This window comes from Anopheles funestus (genome assembly GCF_943734845.2).
Source record: "Anopheles funestus chromosome X unlocalized genomic scaffold, idAnoFuneDA-416_04 X_unloc_105, whole genome shotgun sequence".
Taxonomy (NCBI): Eukaryota; Metazoa; Arthropoda; class Insecta; order Diptera; family Culicidae; genus Anopheles; species Anopheles funestus.
Window position 1 is genome coordinate 32,245 of NW_026045045.1, and position 25,187 is coordinate 57,431.

The 25,187-nt window shown below is 39.6% G+C and overlaps 1 protein-coding gene and 1 long non-coding RNA gene across 13 annotated transcripts; one reads left to right on the forward strand and one right to left on the reverse strand.

Annotated features, from left to right (window-relative positions):
• Positions 1 to 651: 651 nt before the first annotated feature.
• On the forward strand, positions 652 to 15,607 carry LOC125772749 (uncharacterized). Its single transcript, XR_007419609.1, has 3 exons — positions 652 to 1,817; positions 3,996 to 5,729; positions 15,531 to 15,607. It is a non-coding gene; the product is annotated as an uncharacterized LOC125772749 (long non-coding RNA).
• LOC125772746 (uncharacterized) lies at positions 4,517 to 17,750 on the reverse strand. Of its 12 annotated transcripts, none has more exons than XM_049444174.1 (4): positions 17,241 to 17,750; positions 16,674 to 16,862; positions 6,496 to 6,684; positions 4,517 to 5,551 (listed from the first exon to the last, which is right to left on the reverse strand). In XM_049444174.1, exons 2-4 carry the CDS (start codon positions 16,800 to 16,802, stop codon positions 4,517 to 4,519), a joined length of 1,353 nt encoding a protein of 450 aa, XP_049300131.1. In that variant the 5' UTR covers positions 16,803 to 16,862; positions 17,241 to 17,750. The 12 variants fall into 12 exon arrangements, with proteins under 12 accessions (XP_049300131.1, XP_049300123.1, XP_049300129.1 ...); XM_049444166.1 differs by lacking the exon at positions 16,674 to 16,862 and adding an exon at positions 16,296 to 16,484 and having other exon boundaries at positions 17,052 to 17,750; XM_049444172.1 differs by lacking the exons at positions 16,674 to 16,862; positions 17,241 to 17,750 and adding exons at positions 16,296 to 16,484; positions 16,863 to 17,033.
• Positions 17,751 to 25,187: the final 7,437 nt, after the last annotated feature.

The following is a 25,187-nucleotide window of genomic DNA, read 5'->3' on the forward strand; positions in this document are numbered from 1 at the left end:
GAAAGATCGAGAAAATATTGAAAAGTGACCGAGTTATGGCAGGTGAAAGAAAAAGTTTAGGTCGCGAATAACTTTTTTGCCCGACATCGGAGCACATGGTCGTGGAAGACTTTTAGCTTGCATTTGTCGAGATCTATCCAAATCACAAAGAAAATCCAAAATCGGTCGGTAAATGACTGAGATATGGGCAAAAATAGGTTGAAACGTGGCACCGGGGTTGAACGGGGTTGAAATAGGCACCTTACTCGGTGGACACAAATCGGTACATAAAACAGGTTTTTCGCGAATAACTTTTGTGCCCTACGTCTGAGCACATGGGTGTAGAATACTTTTTGGTAGAATTTCACGAGATGTAACTAAAACAGAAGAAATTTTGGAAAAATGTTGAAAATTCACCGAGTTACATCGAAGAATAGGTGCAAATGTGAACATTTTGCATGGAAGACAACACTTGGTGCACCAAACTTTGTACCGCGAATAACTTTTTTGCCCGGCATCGGAGCGCATGGTCGTGGAACAACTTTTTGTAGCGCGTCACGAGACGCATCTAATTCTGAAGAAAGATTGAGAAAATGTAGAAAATTGGCCGAGTTATGGCAGGTGAAAGAAAAAGCTTAGGTCGCGAATAACTTTTTTGCCCGACATCGGAGCACATGGTCGTGGAAGACTTTTAGCTTGCATTTGTCGAGATCTATCCAAATCACAAAGAAAATCCAAAATCGGTCGGTAAATGACTGAGATATGGGCAAAAATAGGTTGAAACGTGGCACCGGGGTTGAACGGGGTTGAAATAGGTTGAAATAGAGGTTTTTCGCGAATAACTTTTGTGCCCTACGTCTGAGCACATGGGTGTAGAATACTTTTTGGTAGAATTTCACGAGATGTAACTAAAACAGAAGAAATTTTGGAAAAATGTTGAAAATTCACCGAGTTACATCGAAGAATAGGTGCAAATGTGAACATTTTGTATGGAAAACAACAGTTGGTGCACCAAACTTTGTACCGCGAATAACTTTTTTGCCCGGCATCGGAGCGCATGGTCGTGGAACAACTTTTTGTAGCGCGTCACAAGACGCATCTAATTCTGAAGAAAGATCGAGAAAATGTTGAAAATTGGCCGAGTTATGGCAGGTGAAAGAAAAAGCTTAGGTCGCGAATAACTTTTTTGCCCGGCATCGGAGCGCATGGTCGTGGAAGACTTTTAGCTTGCATTTGTCGAGATCTATCCAAATCACAAAGAAAATCCAAAATCGGTCGGTAAATGACTGAGATATGGGCAAAAATAGGTTGAAACGTGGCACCGGGGTTGAACGGGGTTGAAATAGGTTGAAATAGAGGTTTTTCGCGAATAACTTTTGTGCCCTACGTCTGAGCACATGGGTGTAGAATACTTTTTGGTAGAATTTCACGAGATGTAACTAAAACAGAAGAAATTTTGGAAAAATGTTGAAAATTCACCGAGTTACATCGAAGAATAGGTGCAAATGTGAACATTTTGTATGGAAAACAACAGTTGGTGCACCAAACTTTGTACCGCGAATAACTTTTTTGCCCGGCATCGGAGCGCATGGTCGTGGAACAACTTTTTGTAGCGCGTCACAAGACGCATCTAATTCTGAAGAAAGATCGAGAAAATATTGAAAATTGACCGAGTTATGGCAGGTGAAAGAAAAAGTTTAGGTCGCGAATAACTTTTTTGCCCGACATCGGAGCACATGATCGTGGAAGACTTTTAGCTTGCATTTGTCGAGATCTATCCAAATCACAAAGAAAATCCAAAATCGGTCGGTAAATGACTGAGATATGGGCAAAAATAGGTTGAAACGTGCGCACCTTACTCGGTGGACACAAATCGGTACACAAAACAGGTTTTTCGCGAATAACTTTTGTGCCCTACGTCTGAGCACATGGGTGTAGAATACTTTTTGGTAGAATTTCACGAGATGTAACTAAAACAGAAGAAATTTTGGAAAAATGTTGAAAATTCACCGAGTTACATCGAAGAATAGGTGCAAATGTGAACATTTTGTATGGAAAACAACAGTTGGTGCACCAAACTTTGTACCGCGAATAACTTTTTTGCCCGGCATCGGAGCGCATGGTCGTGGAACAACTTTTTGTAGCGCGTCACGAGACGCATCTAATTCTGAAGAAAGATCGAGAAAATGTTGAAAATTGACCGAGTTATGGCAGGTTAAAGAAAAAGTTTAGGTCGCGAATAACTTTTTTGCCCGACATCGGAGCACATGGTCGTGGAAGACTTTTAGCTTGCATTTATCGAGATCTATCCAAATCACAAAGAAAATCCAAAATCGGTCGGTAAATGACTGAGATATGGGCAAAAATAGGTTGAAACGTGGCACCGGGGTTGAACGGGGTTGAAATAGGCACCTTACTCGGTGGACACAAATCGGTACATAAAACAGGTTTTTCGCGAATAACTTTTGTGCCCTACGTCTGAGCACATGGGTGTAGAATACTTTTTGGTAGAATTTCACGAGATGTAACTAAAACAGAAGAAATTTTGGAAAAATGTTGAAAATTCACCGAGTTACATCGAAGAATAGGTGCAAATGTGAACATTTTGCATGGAAGACAACACTTGGTGCACCAAACTTTGTACCGCGAATAACTTTTTTGCCCGGCATCGGAGCGCATGGTCGTGGAACAACTTTTTGTAGCGCGTCACGAGACGCATCTAATTCTGAAGAAAGATCGAGAAAATGTTGAAAATTGGCCGAGTTATGGCAGGTGAAAGAAAAAGCTTAGGTCGCGAATAACTTTTTTGCCCGACATCGGAGCACATGGTCGTGGAAGATTTTTAGCTTGCATTTGTCGAGATCTATCCAAATCACAAAGAAAATCCAAAATCGGTCGGTAAATGACTGAGATATGGGCAAAAATAGGTTGAAACGTGGCACCGGGGTTGAACGGGGTTGAAATAGGTTGAAATAGAGGTTTTTCGCGAATAACTTTTGTGCCCTACGTCTGAGCACATGGGTGTAGAATACTTTTTGGTAGAATTTCACGAGATGTAACTAAAACAGAAGAAATTTTGGAAAAATGTTGAAAATTCACCGAGTTACATCGAAGAATAGGTGCAAATGTGAACATTTTGTATGGAAAACAACAGTTGGTGCACCAAACTTTGTACCGCGAATAACTTTTTTGCCCGGCATTGGAGCGCATGGTCGTGGAACAACTTTTTGTAGCGCGTCACGAGACGCATCTAATTCTGAAGAAAGATCGAGAAAATATTGAAAATTGGCCGAGTTATGGCAGGTGAAAGAAAAAGTTTAGGTCGCGAATAACTTTTTTGCCCGACATCGGAGCACATGGTCGTGGAAGACTTTTAGCTTGCATTTATCGAGATCTATCCAAATCACAAAGAAAATCCAAAATCGGTCGGTAAATGACTGAGATATGGGCAAAAATAGGTTGAAACGTGGCACCGGGGTTGAACGGGGTTGAAATAGGCACCTTACTCGGTGGACACAAATCGGTACATAAAACAGGTTTTTCGCGAATAACTTTTGTGCCCTACGTCTGAGCACATGGGTGTAGAATACTTTTTGGTAGAATTTCACGAGATGTAACTAAAACAGAAGAAATTTTGGAAAAATGTTGAAAATTCACCGAGTTACATCGAAGAATAGGTGCAAATGTGAACATTTTGTATGGAAAACAACAGTTGGTGCACCAAACTTTGTACCGCGAATAACTTTTTTGCCCGGCATCGGAGCGCATGGTCGTGGAACAACTTTTTGTAGCGCGTCACGAGACGCATCTAATTCTGAAGAAAGATCGAGAAAATGTTGAAAATTGACCGAGTTATGGCAGGTGAAAGAAAAAGTTTAGGTCGCGAATAACTTTTTTGCCCGACATCGGAGCACATGGTCGTGGAAGACTTTTAGCTTGCATTTGTCGAGATCTATCCAAATCACAAAGAAAATCCAAAACCGGTCGGTAAATGACTGAGATATGGGCAAAAATAGGTTGAAACGTGGCACCGGGGTTGAACGGGGTTGAAATAGGTTGAAATAGAGGTTTTTCGCGAATAACTTTTGTGCCCTACGTCTGAGCACATGGGTGTAGAATACTTTTTGGTAGAATTTCACGAGATGTAACTAAAACAGAAGAAATTTTGGAAAAATGTTGAAAATTCACCGAGTTACATCGAAGAATAGGTGCAAATGTGAACATTTTGTATGGAAAACAACAGTTGGTGCACCAAACTTTGTACCGCGAATAACTTTTTTGCCCGGCATCGGAGCGCATGGTCGTGGAACAACTTTTTGTAGCGCGTCACAAGACGCATCTAATTCTGAAGAAAGATCGAGAAAATGTTGAAAATTGACCGAGTTATGGCAGGTGAAAGAAAAAGTTTAGGTCGCGAATAACTTTTTTGCCCGACATCGGAGCACATGGTCGTGGAAGACTTTTAGCTTGCATTTATCGAGATCTATCCAAATCACAAAGAAAATCCAAAATCGGTCGGTAAATGACTGAGATATAGTCAAAAATAGAAATTGAAATGCGAATCGCGAGAAATCAGCCTGAAGGTAGGCAATTCGTATAAGCCATTCAAAGTATTAGAAGCTACTTTTTCAAATAACTTTTTCCACAGACAACTTAGCACATCGGCGTAGAATAATTTTTGGTAGCTGATGAGCAGATCTTTCCAAATCTGTGTTACAATTGAAGATCCATTGGAAACTGACCGAGTTATAAGCATCCAAAGTGGCAAAATGAGGAATTTTTTAGGAAAAGTTGAGAAAATGTTAGGTATTTGTACCTCGAATAACTTTTTCCACAAACAACTTAGCACATCGGCGTAGAATAATTTTTGGTAGCTAATGACCAGATCTATCCAAATATGTGTTACAATTGAAGATCCATTGGAAACTGACCGAGTTATAAGCATCCAAAGTGGCAAAATGAGGAATTTTTTTGGAAAAGTTGAGAAAATGTTAAGTCTTTGTACCTCGAATAACTTTTTCCACAGACAACTTAGCACATCGGCGTAGAATAACTTTTGGTAGCTAATGACCAGATCTATCCAAATATGTGCTACAATTGAAGATCCATTGGAAACTGACCGAGTTATAAGCATCCAAAGTGGCAAAATGAGGACTTTTTTTGGAAAAGTTGAGAAAATGTTAAGTCTTTGTACCTCGAATAACTTTTTCCACAGACAACTTAGCACATCGGCGTAGAATAACTTTTGGTAGCTAATGACCAGATCTATCCAAATATGTGCTACAATTGAAGATCCATTGGAAACTGTCCGAGTTATAAGCATCCAAAGTGGCAAAATGAGGAATTTTTTTGGAAAAGTTGAGAAAATGTTAAGTCTTTGTACCTCGAATAACTTTTTCCACAGACAACTTAGCACATCGGCGTAGAATAACTTTTGGTAGCTAATGACCAGATCTATCCAAATATGTGCTACAATTGAAGATCCATTGGAAACTGACCGAGTTATAAGCATCCAAAGTGGCAAAATGAGGAATTTTTTTGGAAAAGTTGAGAAAATGTTAAGTCTTTGTACCTCGAATAACTTTTTCCACAGACAACTTAGCACATCGGCGTAGAATAACTTTTGGTAGCTAATGACCAGATCTATCCAAATATGTGCTACAATTGAAGATCCATTGGAAACTGACCGAGTTATAAGCATCCAAAGTGGCAAAATGAGGAATTTTTTGGAAAAGTTGAGAAAATGTTAAGTCTTTGTACCTCGAATAACTTTTTCCACAGACAACTTAGCACATCGGCGTAGAATAACTTTTGGTAGCTGATGAGCAGATCTTTCCAAATCTGTGTTACAATCGAAGATCCATTGGAAACTGACCGAGTTATAAGCATCCAAAGTGGCAAAATGAGGAATTTTTTAGGAAAAATTGAGAAAATTTTAAGTCTTTGTACCTCGAATAACTTTTTCCACAGACAACTTAGCACATCGGCGTAGAATAACTTTTGGTAGCTGATGAGCAGATCTTTCCAAATCTGTGTTACAATTGAAGATCCATTGGAAACTGACCGAGTTATAAGCATCCAAAGTGGCAAAATGAGGAATTTTTTAGGAAAAATTGGGAAAATTTTAAGTCTTTGTACCTCGAATAACTTTTTCCACAGACAACTTAGCACATCGGCGTAGAATAACTTTTGGTAGCTGATGAGCAGATCTTTCCAAATCTGTGTTACAATTGAAGATCCATTGGAAACTGACCGAGTTATAAGCATCCAAAGTGGCAAAATGAGGAATTTTTTAGGAAAAATTCAGAAAATTTTAAGTCTTTGTACCTCGAATAACTTTTTCCACAGACAACTTAGCACATCGGCGTAGAATAACTTTTGGTAGCTGATGAGCAGATCTATCCAAATCTGTGTTACAATTGAAGATCCATTGGAAACTGACCGAGTTATAAGCATCCAAAGTGGCAAAATGAGGAATTTTTTAGGATAAATTGGGAAAATTTTAAGTCTTTGTACCTCGAATAACTTTTTCCACAGACAATTTAGCACATCGGCGTAGAATAACTTTTGGTAGCTGATAAGCAGATCTTTCCAAATCTGTGTTACAATTGAAGATCCATTGGAAACTGACCGAGTTATAAGCATCCAAAGTGGCAAAATGAGGAATTTTTTAGGAAAAATTGAGAAAATTTTAAGTCTTTGTACCTCGAATAACTTTTTCCACAGACAACTTAGCACATCGGCGTAGAATAACTTTTGGTAGCTAATGACCAGATCTATCCAAATATGTGCTACAATTGAAGATCCATTGGAAACTGACCGAGTTATAAGCATCCAAAGTGGCAAAATGAGGAATTTTTTTGGAAAAGTTGAGAAAATGTTAAGTCTGTGTACCTCGAATAACTTTTTCCACAGACAACTTAGCACATCGGCGTAGAATAACTTTTGGTAGCTAATAACCAGATCTATCCAAATATGTGCCACAATTGAAGATCCATTGGAAACTGACCGAGTTATAAGCATCCAAAGTGGCAAAATGGGTAAAATTGTAAGGTCCAAAGCCAAGGGTAATTTTTTTTATTCCTCTAATAACTTCTAGCACAGACATTGAATCGGTTGGTGATGTATGGATAAAATGTAGCAAACAGTTGGAACTATCCATAAAATCTTAAAGATTGACGATCCAATGTATAGAACCGGAGTAATATGCGAAACTTGGTGAAAAATCGAGTGAAAAATTAACCATAAACTGTTTTTGGCCCATAACTCGAATACTGGACGTCGGAGGGGGGTGCCGTAGAACAATTTTTTGTAGCCCTTGAAATTACCTTTCGAATGATATATAGTGGTTTTTTGGTCAAAAAGTGACCCCGAGACTAGTAACGCTCCATACACAAAACCGCCTAAAAAGATTTGGTTTTGCAAAATTTTGAAAAGTGCGTCAAAAAATTTTTTTCAAAAAGTACCAAATCGTGATCAGAACTCACTATAGACCATAAAAAGTGAAATCCGATGATCATTTGCAACACTTGGTCAATCGAGAAAAATTTCACTTTTTTACTAGAGTCGGATACCCTGAACGAAAAATCGCTCAAGTGATGGTTTTTGGCCAATAACTCGAATACTAGACGTCGGAAAGGGGTGTCGTAGAACAATTTTTTGTAGCCCTTGAAATTACCTTTCGAATGATATATAGTGGTCTTTTGGTCAAAAAGTGACCCCTAGTCTAGTAACCCTCCATACACAAAACCGCCTAAAAAGTTTTGGTTTTGCAAAATTTTGAAAATTGCGTCAAAAAAAATTCTTCAAAAAGTACCAAATCGTGATCAGAACTCACTATAGACCATAAAAAGTGAAATCCGATGATCATTTGCAACACTTGGTCAATCGAGAAAAATTTCACTTTTTTACTAGAGTCGGATACCCTGAACGAAAAATCGCTCAAGTGATGGTTTTTGGCCAATAACTCGAATACTAGACGTCGGAAAGGGGTGTCGTAGAACAATTTTTTGTAGCCCTTGAAATTACCTTTCGAATGATATATAGTGGTTTTTTGGTCAAAAAGTGACCCCTAGTCTAGTAACGCTCCATACAAAAAACCGCCTAAAAAGTTTTGGTTTTGCAAAATTTTGAAAAGTTCAAAAAAATTTTTTTTTCAAAAACTACTAAAACGTGATAAGAACTTACTATAGACCATGAAAAGTGATATCCGATGATAATTTGCAAAAGTTGGTAACTAGTAAAAAATTTCACTTTTTTACTAGAGTCGGGTACCCGTACATTGAACATTTTGTATGGAAAACAACACTTGGTGCACCAAACTTTGTACCGCGAATAACTTTTTTGCCCGGCATCGGAGCGCATGGTCGTGGAACAACTTTTTGTAGCGCGTCACGAGACGCATCTAATTCTGAAGAAAGATCGAGAAAATGTTGAAAATTGACCGAGTTATGGCAGGTGAAAGAAAAAGCTTAGGTCGCGAATAACTTTTTTGCCCGACATCGGAGCACATGGTCGTGGAAGACTTTTAGCGAATAACTTTTTTGCCCGGCATCGGAGCGCATGGTTGTGGAAAAACTTTTTGTAGCGCGTCACGAGACGCATCTAATTCTGAAGAAAGATCGAGAAAATGTTGAAAATTGGCCGAGTTATGGCAGGTGAAAGAAAAAGTTTAGGTCGCGAATAACTTTTTTGCCCGACATCGGAGCACATGGTCGTGGAAGACTTTTAGCTTGCATTTATCGAGATCTATCCAAATCACAAAGAAAATCCAAAATCGGTCGGTAAATGACTGAGATATGGGCAAAAATAGGTTGAAACGTGCGCACCTTACTCGGTGGACACAAATCGGTACATAAAAAAGGTTTTTCGCGAATAACTTTTGTGCCCTACGTCTGAGCACATGGGTGTAGAATACTTTTTGGTAGAATTTCACGAGATGTAACTAAAACAGAAGAAATTTTGGAAAAATGTTGAAAATTCACCGAGTTACATCGAAGAATAGGTGCAAATGTGAACATTTTGCATGGAAGACAACACTTGGTGCACCAAACTTTGTACCGCGAATAACTTTTTTGCCCGGCATCGGAGCGCATTGTCGTGGAACAACTTTTTGTAGCGCGTCACGAGACGCATCTAATTCTGAAGAAAGATCGAGAAAATGTTGAAAATTGACCGAGTTATGGCAGGTGAAAGAAAAAGCTTAGGTCGCGAATAACTTTTTTGCCCGACATCGGAGCACATGGTCGTGGAAGACTTTTAGCTTGCATTTGTCGAGATCTATCCAAATCACAAAGAAAATCCAAAATCGGTCGGTAAATGACTGAGATATGGGCAAAAATAGGTTGAAACGTGCGCACCTTACTCGGTGGACACAAATCGGTACACAAAACAGGTTTTTCGCGAATAACTTTTGTGCCCTACGTCTGAGCACATGGGTGTAGAATACTTTTTGGTAGAATTTCACGAGATGTAACTAAAACAGAAGAAATTTTGGAAAAATGTTGAAAATTCACCGAGTTACATCGAAGAATAGGTGCAAATGTGAACATTTTGCATGGAAGACAACACTTGGTGCACCAAACTTTGTACCGCGAATAACTTTTTTGCCCGGCATCGGAGCGCATTGTCGTGGAACAACTTTTTGTAGCGCGTCACGAGACGCATCTAATTCTGAAGAAAGATCGAGAAAATGTTGAAAATTGACCGAGTTATGGCAGGTGAAAGAAAAAGCTTAGGTCGCGAATAACTTTTTTGCCCGACATCGGAGCACATGGTCGTGGAAGACTTTTAGCTTGCATTTGTCGAGATCTATCCAAATCACAAAGAAAATCCAAAATCGGTCGGTAAATGACTGAGATATGGGCAAAAATAGGTTGAAACGTGCGCACCTTACTCGGTGGACACAAATCGGTACACAAAACAGGTTTTTCGCGAATAACTTTTGTGCCCTACGTCTGAGCACATGGGTGTAGAATACTTTTTGGTAGAATTTCACGAGATGTAACTAAAACAGAAGAAATTTTGGAAAAATGTTGAAAATTCACCGAGTTACATCGAAGAATAGGTGCAAATGTGAACATTTTGTATGGAAGACAACACTTGGTGCACCAAACTTTGTACCGCGAATAACTTTTTTGCCCGGCATCGGAGCGCATGGTCGTGGAACAACTTTTTGTAGCGCGTCACGAGACGCATCTAATTCTGGAAAAAGATCGAGAAAATGTTGAAAGTTGACCGAGTTATGGCAGGTGAAAGAAAAAGCTTAGGTCGCAAATAACTTTTTTGCCCGACATCGGAGCACATGGTCGTGGAAGACTTTTAGCTTGCATTTGTCGAGATCTATCCAAATCACAAAGAAAATCCAAAATCGGTCGGTAAATGACTGAGATATGGGCAAAAATAGGTTGAAACGTGCGCACCTTACTCGGTGGACACAAATCGGTACACAAAACAGGTTTTTCGCGAATAACTTTTGTGCCCTACGTCTGAGCACATGGGTGTAGAATACTTTTTGGTAGAATTTCACGAGATGTAACTAAAACAGAAGAAATTTTGGAAAAATGTTGAAAATTCACCGAGTTACATCGAAGAATAGGTGCAAATGTGAACATTTTGTATGGAAAACAACAGTTGGTGCACCAAACTTTGTACCGCGAATAACTTTTTTGCCCGGCATCGGAGCGCATGGTCGTGGAACAACTTTTTGTAGCGCGTCACGAGACGCATCTAATTCTGAAGAAAGATCGAGAAAATGTTGAAAATTGGCCGAGTTATGGCAGGTGAAAGAAAAAGCTTAGGTCGCGAATAACTTTTTTGCCCGACATCGGAGCACATGGTCGTGGAAGACTTTTAGCTTGCATTTGTCGAGATCTATCCAAATCACAAAGAAAATCCAAAATCGGTCGGTAAATGACTGAGATATGGGCAAAAATAGGTTGAAACGTGGCACCGGGGTTGAACGGGGTTGAAATAGGCACCTTACTCGGTGGACACAAATCGGTACATAAAACAGGTTTTTCGCGAATAACTTTTGTGCCCTACGTCTGAGCACATGGGTGTAGAATACTTTTTGGTAGAATTTCACGAGATGTAACTAAAACAGAAGAAATTTTGGAAAAATGTTGAAAATTCACCGAGTTACATCGAAGAATAGGTGCAAATGTGAACATTTTGTATGGAAAACAACAGTTGGTGCACCAAACTTTGTACCGCGAATAACTTTTTTGCCCGGCATCGGAGCGCATGGTCGTGGAACAACTTTTTGTAGCGCGTCACAAGACGCATCTAATTCTGAAGAAAGATCGAGAAAATATTGAAAATTGACCGAGTTATGGCAGGTGAAAGAAAAAGTTTAGGTCGCGAATAACTTTTTTGCCCGACATCGGAGCACATGGTCGTGGAAGACTTTTAGCTTGCATTTGTCGAGATCTATCCAAATCACAAAGAAAATCCAAAATCGGTCGGTAAATGACTGAGATATGGGCAAAAATAGGTTGAAACGTGGCACCGGGGTTGAACGGGGTTGAAATAGGTTGAAATAGAGGTTTTTCGCGAATAACTTTTGTGCCCTACGTCTGAGCACATGGGTGTAGAATACTTTTTGGTAGAATTTCACGAGATGTAACTAAAACAGAAGAAATTTTGGAAAAATGTTGAAAATTCACCGAGTTACATCGAAGAATAGGTGCAAATGTGAACATTTTGTATGGAAAACAACAGTTGGTGCACCAAACTTTGTACCGCGAATAACTTTTTTGCCCGGCATCGGAGCGCATGGTCGTGGAACAACTTTTTGTAGCGCGTCACGAGACGCATCTAATTCTGAAGAAAGATCGAGAAAATGTTGAAAATTGACCGAGTTATGGCAGGTTAAAGAAAAAGTTTAGGTCGCGAATAACTTTTTTGCCCGACATCGGAGCACATGGTCGTGGAAGACTTTTAGCTTGCATTTATCGAGATCTATCCAAATCACAAAGAAAATCCAAAATCGGACGGTAAATGACTGAGATATGGGCAAAAATAGGTTGAAACGTGGCACCGGGGTTGAACGGGGTTGAAATAGGCACCTTACTCGGTGGACACAAATCGGTACATAAAACAGGTTTTTCGCGAATAACTTTTGTGCCCTACGTCTGAGCACATGGGTGTAGAATACTTTTTGGTAGAATTTCACGAGATGTAACTAAAACAGAAGAAATTTTGGAAAAATGTTGAAAATTCACCGAGTTACATCGAAGAATAGGTGCAAATGTGAACATTTTGCATGGAAGACAACACTTGGTGCACCAAACTTTGTACCGCGAATAACTTTTTTGCCCGGCATCGGAGCGCATGGTCGTGGAACAACTTTTTGTAGCGCGTCACGAGACGCATCTAATTCTGAAGAAAGATCGAGAAAATGTTGAAAATTGGCCGAGTTATGGCAGGTGAAAGAAAAAGCTTAGGTCGCGAATAACTTTTTTGCCCGACATCGGAGCACATGGTCGTGGAAGATTTTTAGCTTGCATTTGTCGAGATCTATCCAAATCACAAAGAAAATCCAAAATCGGTCGGTAAATGACTGAGATATGGGCAAAAATAGGTTGAAACGTGGCACCGGGGTTGAACGGGGTTGAAATAGGTTGAAATAGAGGTTTTTCGCGAATAACTTTTGTGCCCTACGTCTGAGCACATGGGTGTAGAATACTTTTTGGTAGAATTTCACGAGATGTAACTAAAACAGAAGAAATTTTGGAAAAATGTTGAAAATTCACCGAGTTACATCGAAGAATAGGTGCAAATGTGAACATTTTGTATGGAAAACAACAGTTGGTGCACCAAACTTTGTACCGCGAATAACTTTTTTGCCCGGCATTGGAGCGCATGGTCGTGGAACAACTTTTTGTAGCGCGTCACGAGACGCATCTAATTCTGAAGAAAGATCGAGAAAATATTGAAAATTGGCCGAGTTATGGCAGGTGAAAGAAAAAGTTTAGGTCGCGAATAACTTTTTTGCCCGACATCGGAGCACATGGTCGTGGAAGACTTTTAGCTTGCATTTATCGAGATCTATCCAAATCACAAAGAAAATCCAAAATCGGTCGGTAAATGACTGAGATATGGGCAAAAATAGGTTGAAACGTGGCACCGGGGTTGAACGGGGTTGAAATAGGCACCTTACTCGGTGGACACAAATCGGTACATAAAACAGGTTTTTCGCGAATAACTTTTGTGCCCTACGTCTGAGCACATGGGTGTAGAATACTTTTTGGTAGAATTTCACGAGATGTAACTAAAACAGAAGAAATTTTGGAAAAATGTTGAAAATTCACCGAGTTACATCGAAGAATAGGTGCAAATGTGAACATTTTGCATGGAAGACAACACTTGGTGCACCAAACTTTGTACCGCGAATAACTTTTTTGCCCGGCATCGGAGCGCATGGTCGTGGAACAACTTTTTGTAGCGCGTCACGAGACGCATCTAATTCTGAAGAAAGATCGAGAAAATGTTGAAAATTGGCCGAGTTATGGCAGGTGAAAGAAAAAGCTTAGGTCGCGAATAACTTTTTTGCCCGACATCGGAGCACATGGTCGTGGAAGATTTTTAGCTTGCATTTGTCGAGATCTATCCAAATCACAAAGAAAATCCAAAATCGGTCGGTAAATGACTGAGATATGGGCAAAAATAGGTTGAAACGTGGCACCGGGGTTGAACGGGGTTGAAATAGGTTGAAATAGAGGTTTTTCGCGAATAACTTTTGTGCCCTACGTCTGAGCACATGGGTGTAGAATACTTTTTGGTAGAATTTCACGAGATGTAACTAAAACAGAAGAAATTTTGGAAAAATGTTGAAAATTCACCGAGTTACATCGAAGAATAGGTGCAAATGTGAACATTTTGTATGGAAAACAACAGTTGGTGCACCAAACTTTGTACCGCGAATAACTTTTTTGCCCGGCATTGGAGCGCATGGTCGTGGAACAACTTTTTGTAGCGCGTCACGAGACGCATCTAATTCTGAAGAAAGATCGAGAAAATATTGAAAATTGGCCGAGTTATGGCAGGTGAAAGAAAAAGTTTAGGTCGCGAATAACTTTTTTGCCCGACATCGGAGCACATGGTCGTGGAAGACTTTTAGCTTGCATTTATCGAGATCTATCCAAATCACAAAGAAAATCCAAAATCGGTCGGTAAATGACTGAGATATGGGCAAAAATAGGTTGAAACGTGGCACCGGGGTTGAACGGGGTTGAAATAGGCACCTTACTCGGTGGACACAAATCGGTACATAAAACAGGTTTTTCGCGAATAACTTTTGTGCCCTACGTCTGAGCACATGGGTGTAGAATACTTTTTGGTAGAATTTCACGAGATGTAACTAAAACAGAAGAAATTTTGGAAAAATGTTGAAAATTCACCGAGTTACATCGAAGAATAGGTGCAAATGTGAACATTTTGTATGGAAAACAACAGTTGGTGCACCAAACTTTGTACCGCGAATAACTTTTTTGCCCGGCATCGGAGCGCATGGTCGTGGAACAACTTTTTGTAGCGCGTCACGAGACGCATCTAATTCTGAAGAAAGATCGAGAAAATGTTGAAAATTGACCGAGTTATGGCAGGTGAAAGAAAAAGTTTAGGTCGCGAATAACTTTTTTGCCCGACATCGGAGCACATGGTCGTGGAAGACTTTTAGCTTGCATTTGTCGAGATCTATCCAAATCACAAAGAAAATCCAAAACCGGTCGGTAAATGACTGAGATATGGGCAAAAATAGGTTGAAACGTGGCACCGGGGTTGAACGGGGTTGAAATAGGTTGAAATAGAGGTTTTTCGCGAATAACTTTTGTGCCCTACGTCTGAGCACATGGGTGTAGAATACTTTTTGGTAGAATTTCACGAGATGTAACTAAAACAGAAGAAATTTTGGAAAAATGTTGAAAATTCACCGAGTTACATCGAAGAATAGGTGCAAATGTGAACATTTTGTATGGAAAACAACAGTTGGTGCACCAAACTTTGTACCGCGAATAACTTTTTTGCCCGGCATCGGAGCGCATGGTCGTGGAACAACTTTTTGTAGCGCGTCACAAGACGCATCTAATTCTGAAGAAAGATCGAGAAAATGTTGAAAATTGACCGAGTTATGGCAGGTGAAAGAAAAAGTTTAGGTCGCGAATAACTTTTTTGCCCGACATCGGAGCACATGGTCGTGGAAGACTTTTAGCTTGCATTTATCGAGATCTATCCAAATCACAAAGAAAATCCAAAATCGGTCGGTAAATGACTGAGATATAGTCAAAAATAGAAATTGAAATGCGAATCGCGAGAAATCAGCCTGAAGGTAGGCAATTCGTATAAGCCATTCAAAGTATTAGAAGCTACTTTTTCAAATAACTTTTTCCACAGACAACTTAGCACATCGGCGTAGAATAATTTTTGGTAGCTGATGAGCAGATCTTTCCAAATCTGTGTTACAATTGAAGATCCATTGGAAACTGACCGAGTTATAAGCATCCAAAGTGGCAAAATGAGGAATTTTTTAGGAAAAGTTGAGAAAATGTTAGGTATTTGTACCTCGAATAACTTTTTCCACAAACAACTTAGCACATCGGCGTAGAATAATTTTTGGTAGCTAATGACCAGATCTATCCAAATATGTGTTACAATTGAAGATCCATTGGAAACTGACCGAGTTATAAGCATCCAAAGTGGCAAAATGAGGAATTTTTTTGGAAAAGTTGAGAAAATGTTAAGTCTTTGTACCTCGAATAACTTTTTCCACAGACAACTTAGCACATCGGCGTAGAATAACTTTTGGTAGCTAATGACCAGATCTATCCAAATATGTGCTACAATTGAAGATCCATTGGAAACTGACCGAGTTATAAGCATCCAAAGTGGCAAAATGAGGACTTTTTTTGGAAAAGTTGAGAAAATGTTAAGTCTTTGTACCTCGAATAACTTTTTCCACAGACAACTTAGCACATCGGCGTAGAATAACTTTTGGTAGCTAATGACCAGATCTATCCAAATATGTGCTACAATTGAAGATCCATTGGAAACTGTCCGAGTTATAAGCATCCAAAGTGGCAAAATGAGGAATTTTTTTGGAAAAGTTGAGAAAATGTTAAGTCTTTGTACCTCGAATAACTTTTTCCACAGACAACTTAGCACATCGGCGTAGAATAACTTTTGGTAGCTAATGACCAGATCTATCCAAATATGTGCTACAATTGAAGATCCATTGGAAACTGACCGAGTTATAAGCATCCAAAGTGGCAAAATGAGGAATTTTTTGGAAAAGTTGAGAAAATGTTAAGTCTTTGTACCTCGAATAACTTTTTCCACAGACAACTTAGCACATCGGCGTAGAATAACTTTTGGTAGCTGATGAGCAGATCTTTCCAAATCTGTGTTACAATCGAAGATCCATTGGAAACTGACCGAGTTATAAGCATCCAAAGTGGCAAAATGAGGAATTTTTTAGGAAAAATTGAGAAAATTTTAAGTCTTTGTACCTCGAATAACTTTTTCCACAGACAACTTAGCACATCGGCGTAGAATAACTTTTGGTAGCTGATGAGCAGATCTTTCCAAATCTGTGTTACAATTGAAGATCCATTGGAAACTGACCGAGTTATAAGCATCCAAAGTGGCAAAATGAGGAATTTTTTAGGAAAAATTGGGAAAATTTTAAGTCTTTGTACCTCGAATAACTTTTTCCACAGACAACTTAGCACATCGGCGTAGAATAACTTTTGGTAGCTGATGAGCAGATCTTTCCAAATCTGTGTTACAATTGAAGATCCATTGGAAACTGACCGAGTTATAAGCATCCAAAGTGGCAAAATGAGGAATTTTTTAGGAAAAATTCAGAAAATTTTAAGTCTTTGTACCTCGAATAACTTTTTCCACAGACAACTTAGCACATCGGCGTAGAATAACTTTTGGTAGCTGATGAGCAGATCTATCCAAATCTGTGTTACAATTGAAGATCCATTGGAAACTGACCGAGTTATAAGCATCCAAAGTGGCAAAATGAGGAATTTTTTAGGATAAATTGGGAAAATTTTAAGTCTTTGTACCTCGAATAACTTTTTCCACAGACAATTTAGCACATCGGCGTAGAATAACTTTTGGTAGCTGATAAGCAGATCTTTCCAAATCTGTGTTACAATTGAAGATCCATTGGAAACTGACCGAGTTATAAGCATCCAAAGTGGCAAAATGAGGAATTTTTTAGGAAAAATTGAGAAAATTTTAAGTCTTTGTACCTCGAATAACTTTTTCCACAGACAACTTAGCACATCGGCGTAGAATAACTTTTGGTAGCTAATGACCAGATCTATCCAAATATGTGCTACAATTGAAGATCCATTGGAAACTGACCGAGTTATAAGCATCCAAAGTGGCAAAATGAGGAATTTTTTTGGAAAAGTTGAGAAAATGTTAAGTCTGTGTACCTCGAATAACTTTTTCCACAGACAACTTAGCACATCGGCGTAGAATAACTTTTGGTAGCTAATAACCAGATCTATCCAAATATGTGCCACAATTGAAGATCCATTGGAAACTGACCGAGTTATAAGCATCCAAAGTGGCAAAATGGGTAAAATTGTAAGGTCCAAAGCCAAGGGTAATTTTTTTTATTCCTCTAATAACTTCTAGCACAGACATTGAATCGGTTGGTGATGTATGGATAAAATGTAGCAAACAGTTGGAACTATCCATAAAATCTTAAAGATTGACGATCCAATGTATAGAACCGGAGTAATATGCGAAACTTGGTGAAAAATCGAGTGAAAAATTAACCATAAACTGTTTTTGGCCCATAACTCGAATACTGGACGTCGGAGGGGGGTGCCGTAGAACAATTTTTTGTAGCCCTTGAAATTACCTTTCGAATGATATATAGTGGTTTTTTGGTCAAAAAGTGACCCCGAGACTAGTAACGCTCCATACACAAAACCGCCTAAAAAGATTTGGTTTTGCAAAATTTTGAAAAGTGCGTCAAAAAATTTTTTTCAAAAAGTACCAAATCGTGATCAGAACTCACTATAGACCATAAAAAGTGAAATCCGATGATCATTTGCAACACTTGGTCAATCGAGAAAAATTTCACTTTTTTACTAGAGTCGGATACCCTGAACGAAAAATCGCTCAAGTGATGGTTTTTGGCCAATAACTCGAATACTAGACGTCGGAAAGGGGTGTCGTAGAACAATTTTTTGTAGCCCTTGAAATTACCTTTCGAATGATATATAGTGGTCTTTTGGTCAAAAAGTGACCCCTAGTCTAGTAACCCTCCATACACAAAACCGCCTAAAAAGTTTTGGTTTTGCAAAATTTTGAAAATTGCGTCAAAAAAAATTTTTCAAAAAGTACCAAATCGTGATCAGAACTCACTATAGACCATAAAAAGTGAAATCCGATGATCATTTGCAACACTTGGTCAATCGAGAAAAATTTCACTTTTTTACTAGAGTCGGATACCCTGAACGAAAAATCGCTCAAGTGATGGTTTTTGGCCAATAACTCGAATACTAGACGTCGGAAAGGGGTGTCGTAGAACAATTTTTTGTAGCCCTTGAAATTACCTTTCGAATGATATATAGTGGTTTTTTGGTCAAAAAGTGACCCCTAGTCTAGTAACGCTCCATACAAAAAACCGCCTAAAAAGTTTTGGTTTTGCAAAATTTTGAAAAGTTCAAAAAAATTTTTTTTTCAAAAACTACTAAAACGTGATAAGAACTTACTATAGACCATGAAAAGTGATATCCGATGATAATTTGCAAAAGTTGGTAACTAGTAAAAAATTTCACTTTTTTACTAGAGTCGGGTACCCGTACATTGAACATTTTGTATGGAAAACAACACTTGGTGCACCAAACTTTGTACCGCGAATAACTTTTTTGCCCGGCATCGGAGCGCATGGTCGTGGAACAACTTTTTGTAGCGCGTCACGAGACGCATCTAATTCTGAAGAAAGATCGAGAAAATGTTGAAAATTGACCGAGTTATGGCAGGTGAAAGAAAAAGCTTAGGTCGCGAATAACTTTTTTGCCCGACATCGGAGCACATGGTCGTGGAAGACTTTTAGCGAATAACTTTTTTGCCCGGCATCGGAGCGCATGGTTGTGGAAAAACTTTTTGTAGCGCGTCACGAGACGCATCTAATTCTGAAGAAAGATCGAGAAAATGTTGAAAATTGGCCGAGTTATGGCAGGTGAAAGAAAAAGTTTAGGTCGCGAATAACTTTTTTGCCCGACATCGGAGCACATGGTCGTGGAAGACTTTTAGCTTGCATTTATCGAGATCTATCCAAATCACAAAGAAAATCCAAAATCGGTCGGTAAATGACTGAGATATGGGCAAAAATAGGTTGAAACGTGCGCACCTTACTCGGTGGACACAAATCGGTACATAAAAAAGGTTTTTCGCGAATAACTTTTGTGCCCTACGTCTGAGCACATGGGTGTAGAATACTTTTTGGTAGAATTTCACGAGATGTAACTAAAACAGAAGAAATTTTGGAAAAATGTTGAAAATTCACCGAGTTACATCGAAGAATAGGTGCAAATGTGAACATTTTGCATGGAAGACAACACTTGGTGCACCAAACTTTGTACCGCGAATAACTTTTTTGCCCGGCATCGGAGCGCATTGTCGTGGAACAACTTTTTGTAGCGCGTCACGAGACGCATCTAATTCTGAAGAAAGATCGAGAAAATGTTGAAAATTGACCGAGTTATGGCAGGTGAAAGAAAAAGCTTAGGTCGCGAATAACTTTTTTGCCCGACATCGGAGCACATGGTCGTGGAAGACTTTTAGCTTGCATTTGTCGAGATCTATCCAAATCACAAAGAAAATCCAAAATCGGTCGGTAAATGACTGAGATATGGGCAAAAATAGGTTGAAACGTGCGCACCTTACTCGGTGGACACAAATCGGTACACAAAACAGGTTTTTCGCGAATAACTTTTGTGCCCTACGTCTGAGCACATGGGTGTAGAATACTTTTTGGTAGAATTTCACGAGATGTAACTAAAACAGAAGAAATTTTGGAAAAATGTTGAAAATTCACCGAGTTACATCGAAGAATAGGTGCAAATGTGAACATTTTGCATGGAAGACAACACTTGGTGCACCAAACTTTGTACCGCGAATAACTTTTTTGCCCGGCATCGGAGCGCATTGTCGTGGAACAACTTTTTGTAGCGCGTCACGAGACGCATCTAATTCTGAAGAAAGATCGAGAAAATGTTGAAAATTGACCGAGTTATGGCAGGTGAAAGAAAAAGCTTAGGTCGCGAATAACTTTTTTGCCCGACATCGGAGCACATGGTCGTGGAAGACTTTTAGCTTGCATTTGTCGAGATCTATCCAAATCACAAAGAAAATCCAAAATCGGTCGGTAAATGACTGAGATATGGGCAAAAATAGGTTGAAACGTGCGCACCTTACTCGGTGGACACAAATCGGTACACAAAACAGGTTTTTCGCGAATAACTTTTGTGCCCTACGTCTGAGCACATGGGTGTAGAATACTTTTTGGTAGAATTTCACGAGATGTAACTAAAACAGAAGAAATTTTGGAAAAATGTTGAAAATTCACCGAGTTACATCGAAGAATAGGTGCAAATGTGAACATTTTGTATGGAAGACAACACTTGGTGCACCAAACTTTGTACCGCGAATAACTTTTTTGCCCGGCATCGGAGCGCATGGTCGTGGAACAACTTTTTGTAGCGCGTCACGAGACGCATCTAATTCTGGAAAAAGATCGAGAAAATGTTGAAAGTTGACCGAGTTATGGCAGGTGAAAGAAAAAGCTTAGGTCGCAAATAACTTTTTTGCCCGACATCGGAGCACATGGTCGTGGAAGACTTTTAGCTTGCATTTGTCGAGATCTATCCAAATCACAAAGAAAATCCAAAATCGGTCGGTAAATGACTGAGATATGGGCAAAAATAGGTTGAAACGTGCGCACCTTACTCGGTGGACACAAATCGGTACACAAAACAGGTTTTTCGCGAATAACTTTTGTGCCCTACGTCTGAGCACATGGGTGTAGAATACTTTTTGGTAGAATTTCACGAGATGTAACTAAAACAGAAGAAATTTTGGAAAAATGTTGAAAATTCACCGAGTTACATCGAAGAATAGGTGCAAATGTGAACATTTTGTATGGAAAACAACAGTTGGTGCACCAAACTTTGTACCGCGAATAACTTTTTTGCCCGGCATCGGAGCGCATGGTCGTGGAACAACTTTTTGTAGCGCGTCACGAGACGCATCTAATTCTGAAGAAAGATCGAGAAAATGTTGAAAATTGGCCGAGTTATGGCAGGTGAAAGAAAAAGCTTAGGTCGCGAATAACTTTTTTGCCCGACATCGGAGCACATGGTCGTGGAAGACTTTTAGCTTGCATTTGTCGAGATCTATCCAAATCACAAAGAAAATCCAAAATCGGTCGGTAAATGACTGAGATATGGGCAAAAATAGGTTGAAACGTGGCACCGGGGTTGAACGGGGTTGAAATAGGCACCTTACTCGGTGGACACAAATCGGTACATAAAACAGGTTTTTCGCGAATAACTTTTGTGCCCTACGTCTGAGCACATGGGTGTAGAATACTTTTTGGTAGAATTTCACGAGATGTAACTAAAACAGAAGAAATTTTGGAAAAATGTTGAAAATTCACCGAGTTACATCGAAGAATAGGTGCAAATGTGAACATTTTGTATGGAAAACAACAGTTGGTGCACCAAACTTTGTACCGCGAATAACTTTTTTGCCCGGCATCGGAGCGCATGGTCGTGGAACAACTTTTTGTAGCGCGTCACAAGACGCATCTAATTCTGAAGAAAGATCGAGAAAATATTGAAAATTGACCGAGTTATGGCAGGTGAAAGAAAAAGTTTAGGTCGCGAATAACTTTTTTGCCCGACATCGGAGCACATGGTCGTGGAAGACTTTTAGCTTGCATTTGTCGAGATCTATCCAAATCACAAAGAAAATCCAAAATCGGTCGGTAAATGACTGAGATATGGGCAAAAATAGGTTGAAACGTGGCACCGGGGTTGAACGGGGTTGAAATAGGTTGAAATAGAGGTTTTTCGCGAATAACTTTTGTGCCCTACGTCTGAGCACATGGGTGTAGAATACTTTTTGGTAGAATTTCACGAGATGTAACTAAAACAGAAGAAATTTTGGAAAAATGTTGAAAATTCACCGAGTTACATCGAAGAATAGGTGCAAATGTGAACATTTTGTATGGAAAACAACAGTTGGTGCACCAAACTTTGTACCGCGAATAACTTTTTTGCCCGGCATCGGAGCGCATGGTCGTGGAACAACTTTTTGTAGCGCGTCACGAGACGCATCTAATTCTGAAGAAAGATCGAGAAAATGTTGAAAATTGACCGAGTTATGGCAGGTTAAAGAAAAAGTTTAGGTCGCGAATAACTTTTTTGCCCGACATCGGAGCACATGGTCGTGGAAGACTTTTAGCTTGCATTTATCGAGATCTATCCAAATCACAAAGAAAATCCAAAATCGGACGGTAAATGACTGAGATATGGGCAAAAATAGGTTGAAACGTGGCACCGGGGTTGAACGGGGTTGAAATAGGCACCTTACTCGGTGGACACAAATCGGTACATAAAACAGGTTTTTCGCGAATAACTTTTGTGCCCTACGTCTGAGCACATGGGTGTAGAATACTTTTTGGTAGAATTTCACGAGATGTAACTAAAACAGAAGAAATTTTGGAAAAATGTTGAAAATTCACCGAGTTACATCGAAGAATAGGTGCAAATGTGAACATTTTGCATGGAAGACAACACTTGGTGCACCAAACTTTGTACCGCGAATAACTTTTTTGCCCGGCATCGGAGCGCATGGTCGTGGAACAACTTTTTGTAGCGCGTCACGAGACGCATCTAATTCTGAAGAAAGATCGAGAAAATGTTGAAAATTGGCCGAGTTATGGCAGGTGAAAGAAAAAGCTTAGGTCGCGAATAACTTTTTTGCCCGACATCGGAGCACATGGTCGTGGAAGATTTTTAGCTTGCATTTGTCGAGATCTATCCAAATCACAAAGAAAATCCAAAATCGGTCGGTAAATGACTGAGATATGGGCAAAAATAGGTTGAAACGTGGCACCGGGGTTGAACGGGGTTGAAATAGGTTGAAATAGAGGTTTTTCGCGAATAACTTTTGTGCCCTACGTCTGAGCACATGGGTGTAGAATACTTTTTGGTAGAATTTCACGAGATGTAACTAAAACAGAAGAAATTTTGGAAAAATGTTGAAAATTCACCGAGTTACATCGAAGAATAGGTGCAAATGTGAACATTTTGTATGGAAAACAACAGTTGGTGCACCAAACTTTGTACCGCGAATAACTTTTTTGCCCGGCATTGGAGCGCATGGTCGTGGAACAACTTTTTGTAGCGCGTCACGAGACGCATCTAATTCTGAAGAAAGATCGAGAAAATATTGAAAATTGGCCGAGTTATGGCAGGTGAAAGAAAAAGTTTAGGTCGCGAATAACTTTTTTGCCCGACATCGGAGCACATGGTCGTGGAAGACTTTTAGCTTGCATTTATCGAGATCTATCCAAATCACAAAGAAAATCCAAAATCGGTCGGTAAATGACTGAGATATGGGCAAAAATAGGTTGAAACGTGGCACCGGGGTTGAACGGGGTTGAAATAGGCACCTTACTCGGTGGACACAAATCGGTACATAAAACAGGTTTTTCGCGAATAACTTTTGTGCCCTACGTCTGAGCACATGGGTGTAGAATACTTTTTGGTAGAATTTCACGAGATGTAACTAAAACAGAAGAAATTTTGGAAAAATGTTGAAAATTCACCGAGTTACATCGAAGAATAGGTGCAAATGTGAACATTTTGTATGGAAAACAACAGTTGGTGCACCAAACTTTGTACCGCGAATAACTTTTTTGCCCGGCATCGGAGCGCATGGTCGTGGAACAACTTTTTGTAGCGCGTCACGAGACGCATCTAATTCTGAAGAAAGATCGAGAAAATGTTGAAAATTGACCGAGTTATGGCAGGTGAAAGAAAAAGTTTAGGTCGCGAATAACTTTTTTGCCCGACATCGGAGCACATGGTCGTGGAAGACTTTTAGCTTGCATTTGTCGAGATCTATCCAAATCACAAAGAAAATCCAAAACCGGTCGGTAAATGACTGAGATATGGGCAAAAATAGGTTGAAACGTGGCACCGGGGTTGAACGGGGTTGAAATAGGTTGAAATAGAGGTTTTTCGCGAATAACTTTTGTGCCCTACGTCTGAGCACATGGGTGTAGAATACTTTTTGGTAGAATTTCACGAGATGTAACTAAAACAGAAGAAATTTTGGAAAAATGTTGAAAATTCACCGAGTTACATCGAAGAATAGGTGCAAATGTGAACATTTTGTATGGAAAACAACAGTTGGTGCACCAAACTTTGTACCGCGAATAACTTTTTTGCCCGGCATCGGAGCGCATGGTCGTGGAACAACTTTTTGTAGCGCGTCACAAGACGCATCTAATTCTGAAGAAAGATCGAGAAAATATTGAAAATTGACCGAGTTATGGCAGGTGAAAGAAAAAGTTTAGGTCGCGAATAACTTTTTTGCCCGACATCGGTGCACATGGTCGTGGAAGACTTTTAGCTTGCATTTGTCGAGATCTATCCAAATCACAAAGAAAATCCAAAATCGGTCGGTAAATGACTGAGATATGGGCAAAAATAGGTTGAAACGTGGCACCGGGGTTGAACGGGGTTGAAATAGGTTGAAATAGAGGTTTTTCGCGAATAACTTTTGTGCCCTACGTCTGAGCACATGGGTGTAGAATACTTTTTGGTAGAATTTCACGAGATGTAACTAAAACAGAAGAAATTTTGGAAAAATGTTGAAAATTCACCGAGTTACATCGAAGAATAGGTGCAAATGTGAACATTTTGTATGGAAAACAACACTTGGTGCACCAAACTTTGTACCGCGAATAACTTTTTTGCCCGGCATCGGAGCGCATGGTCGTGGAACAACTTTTTGTAGCGCGTCACAAGACGCATCTAATTCTGAAGAAAGATCGAGAAAATGTTGAAAATTGGCCGAGTTATGGCAGGTGAAAGAAAAAGTTTAGGTCGCGAATAACTTTTTTGCCCGACATCGGAGCACATGGTCGTGGAAGACTTTTA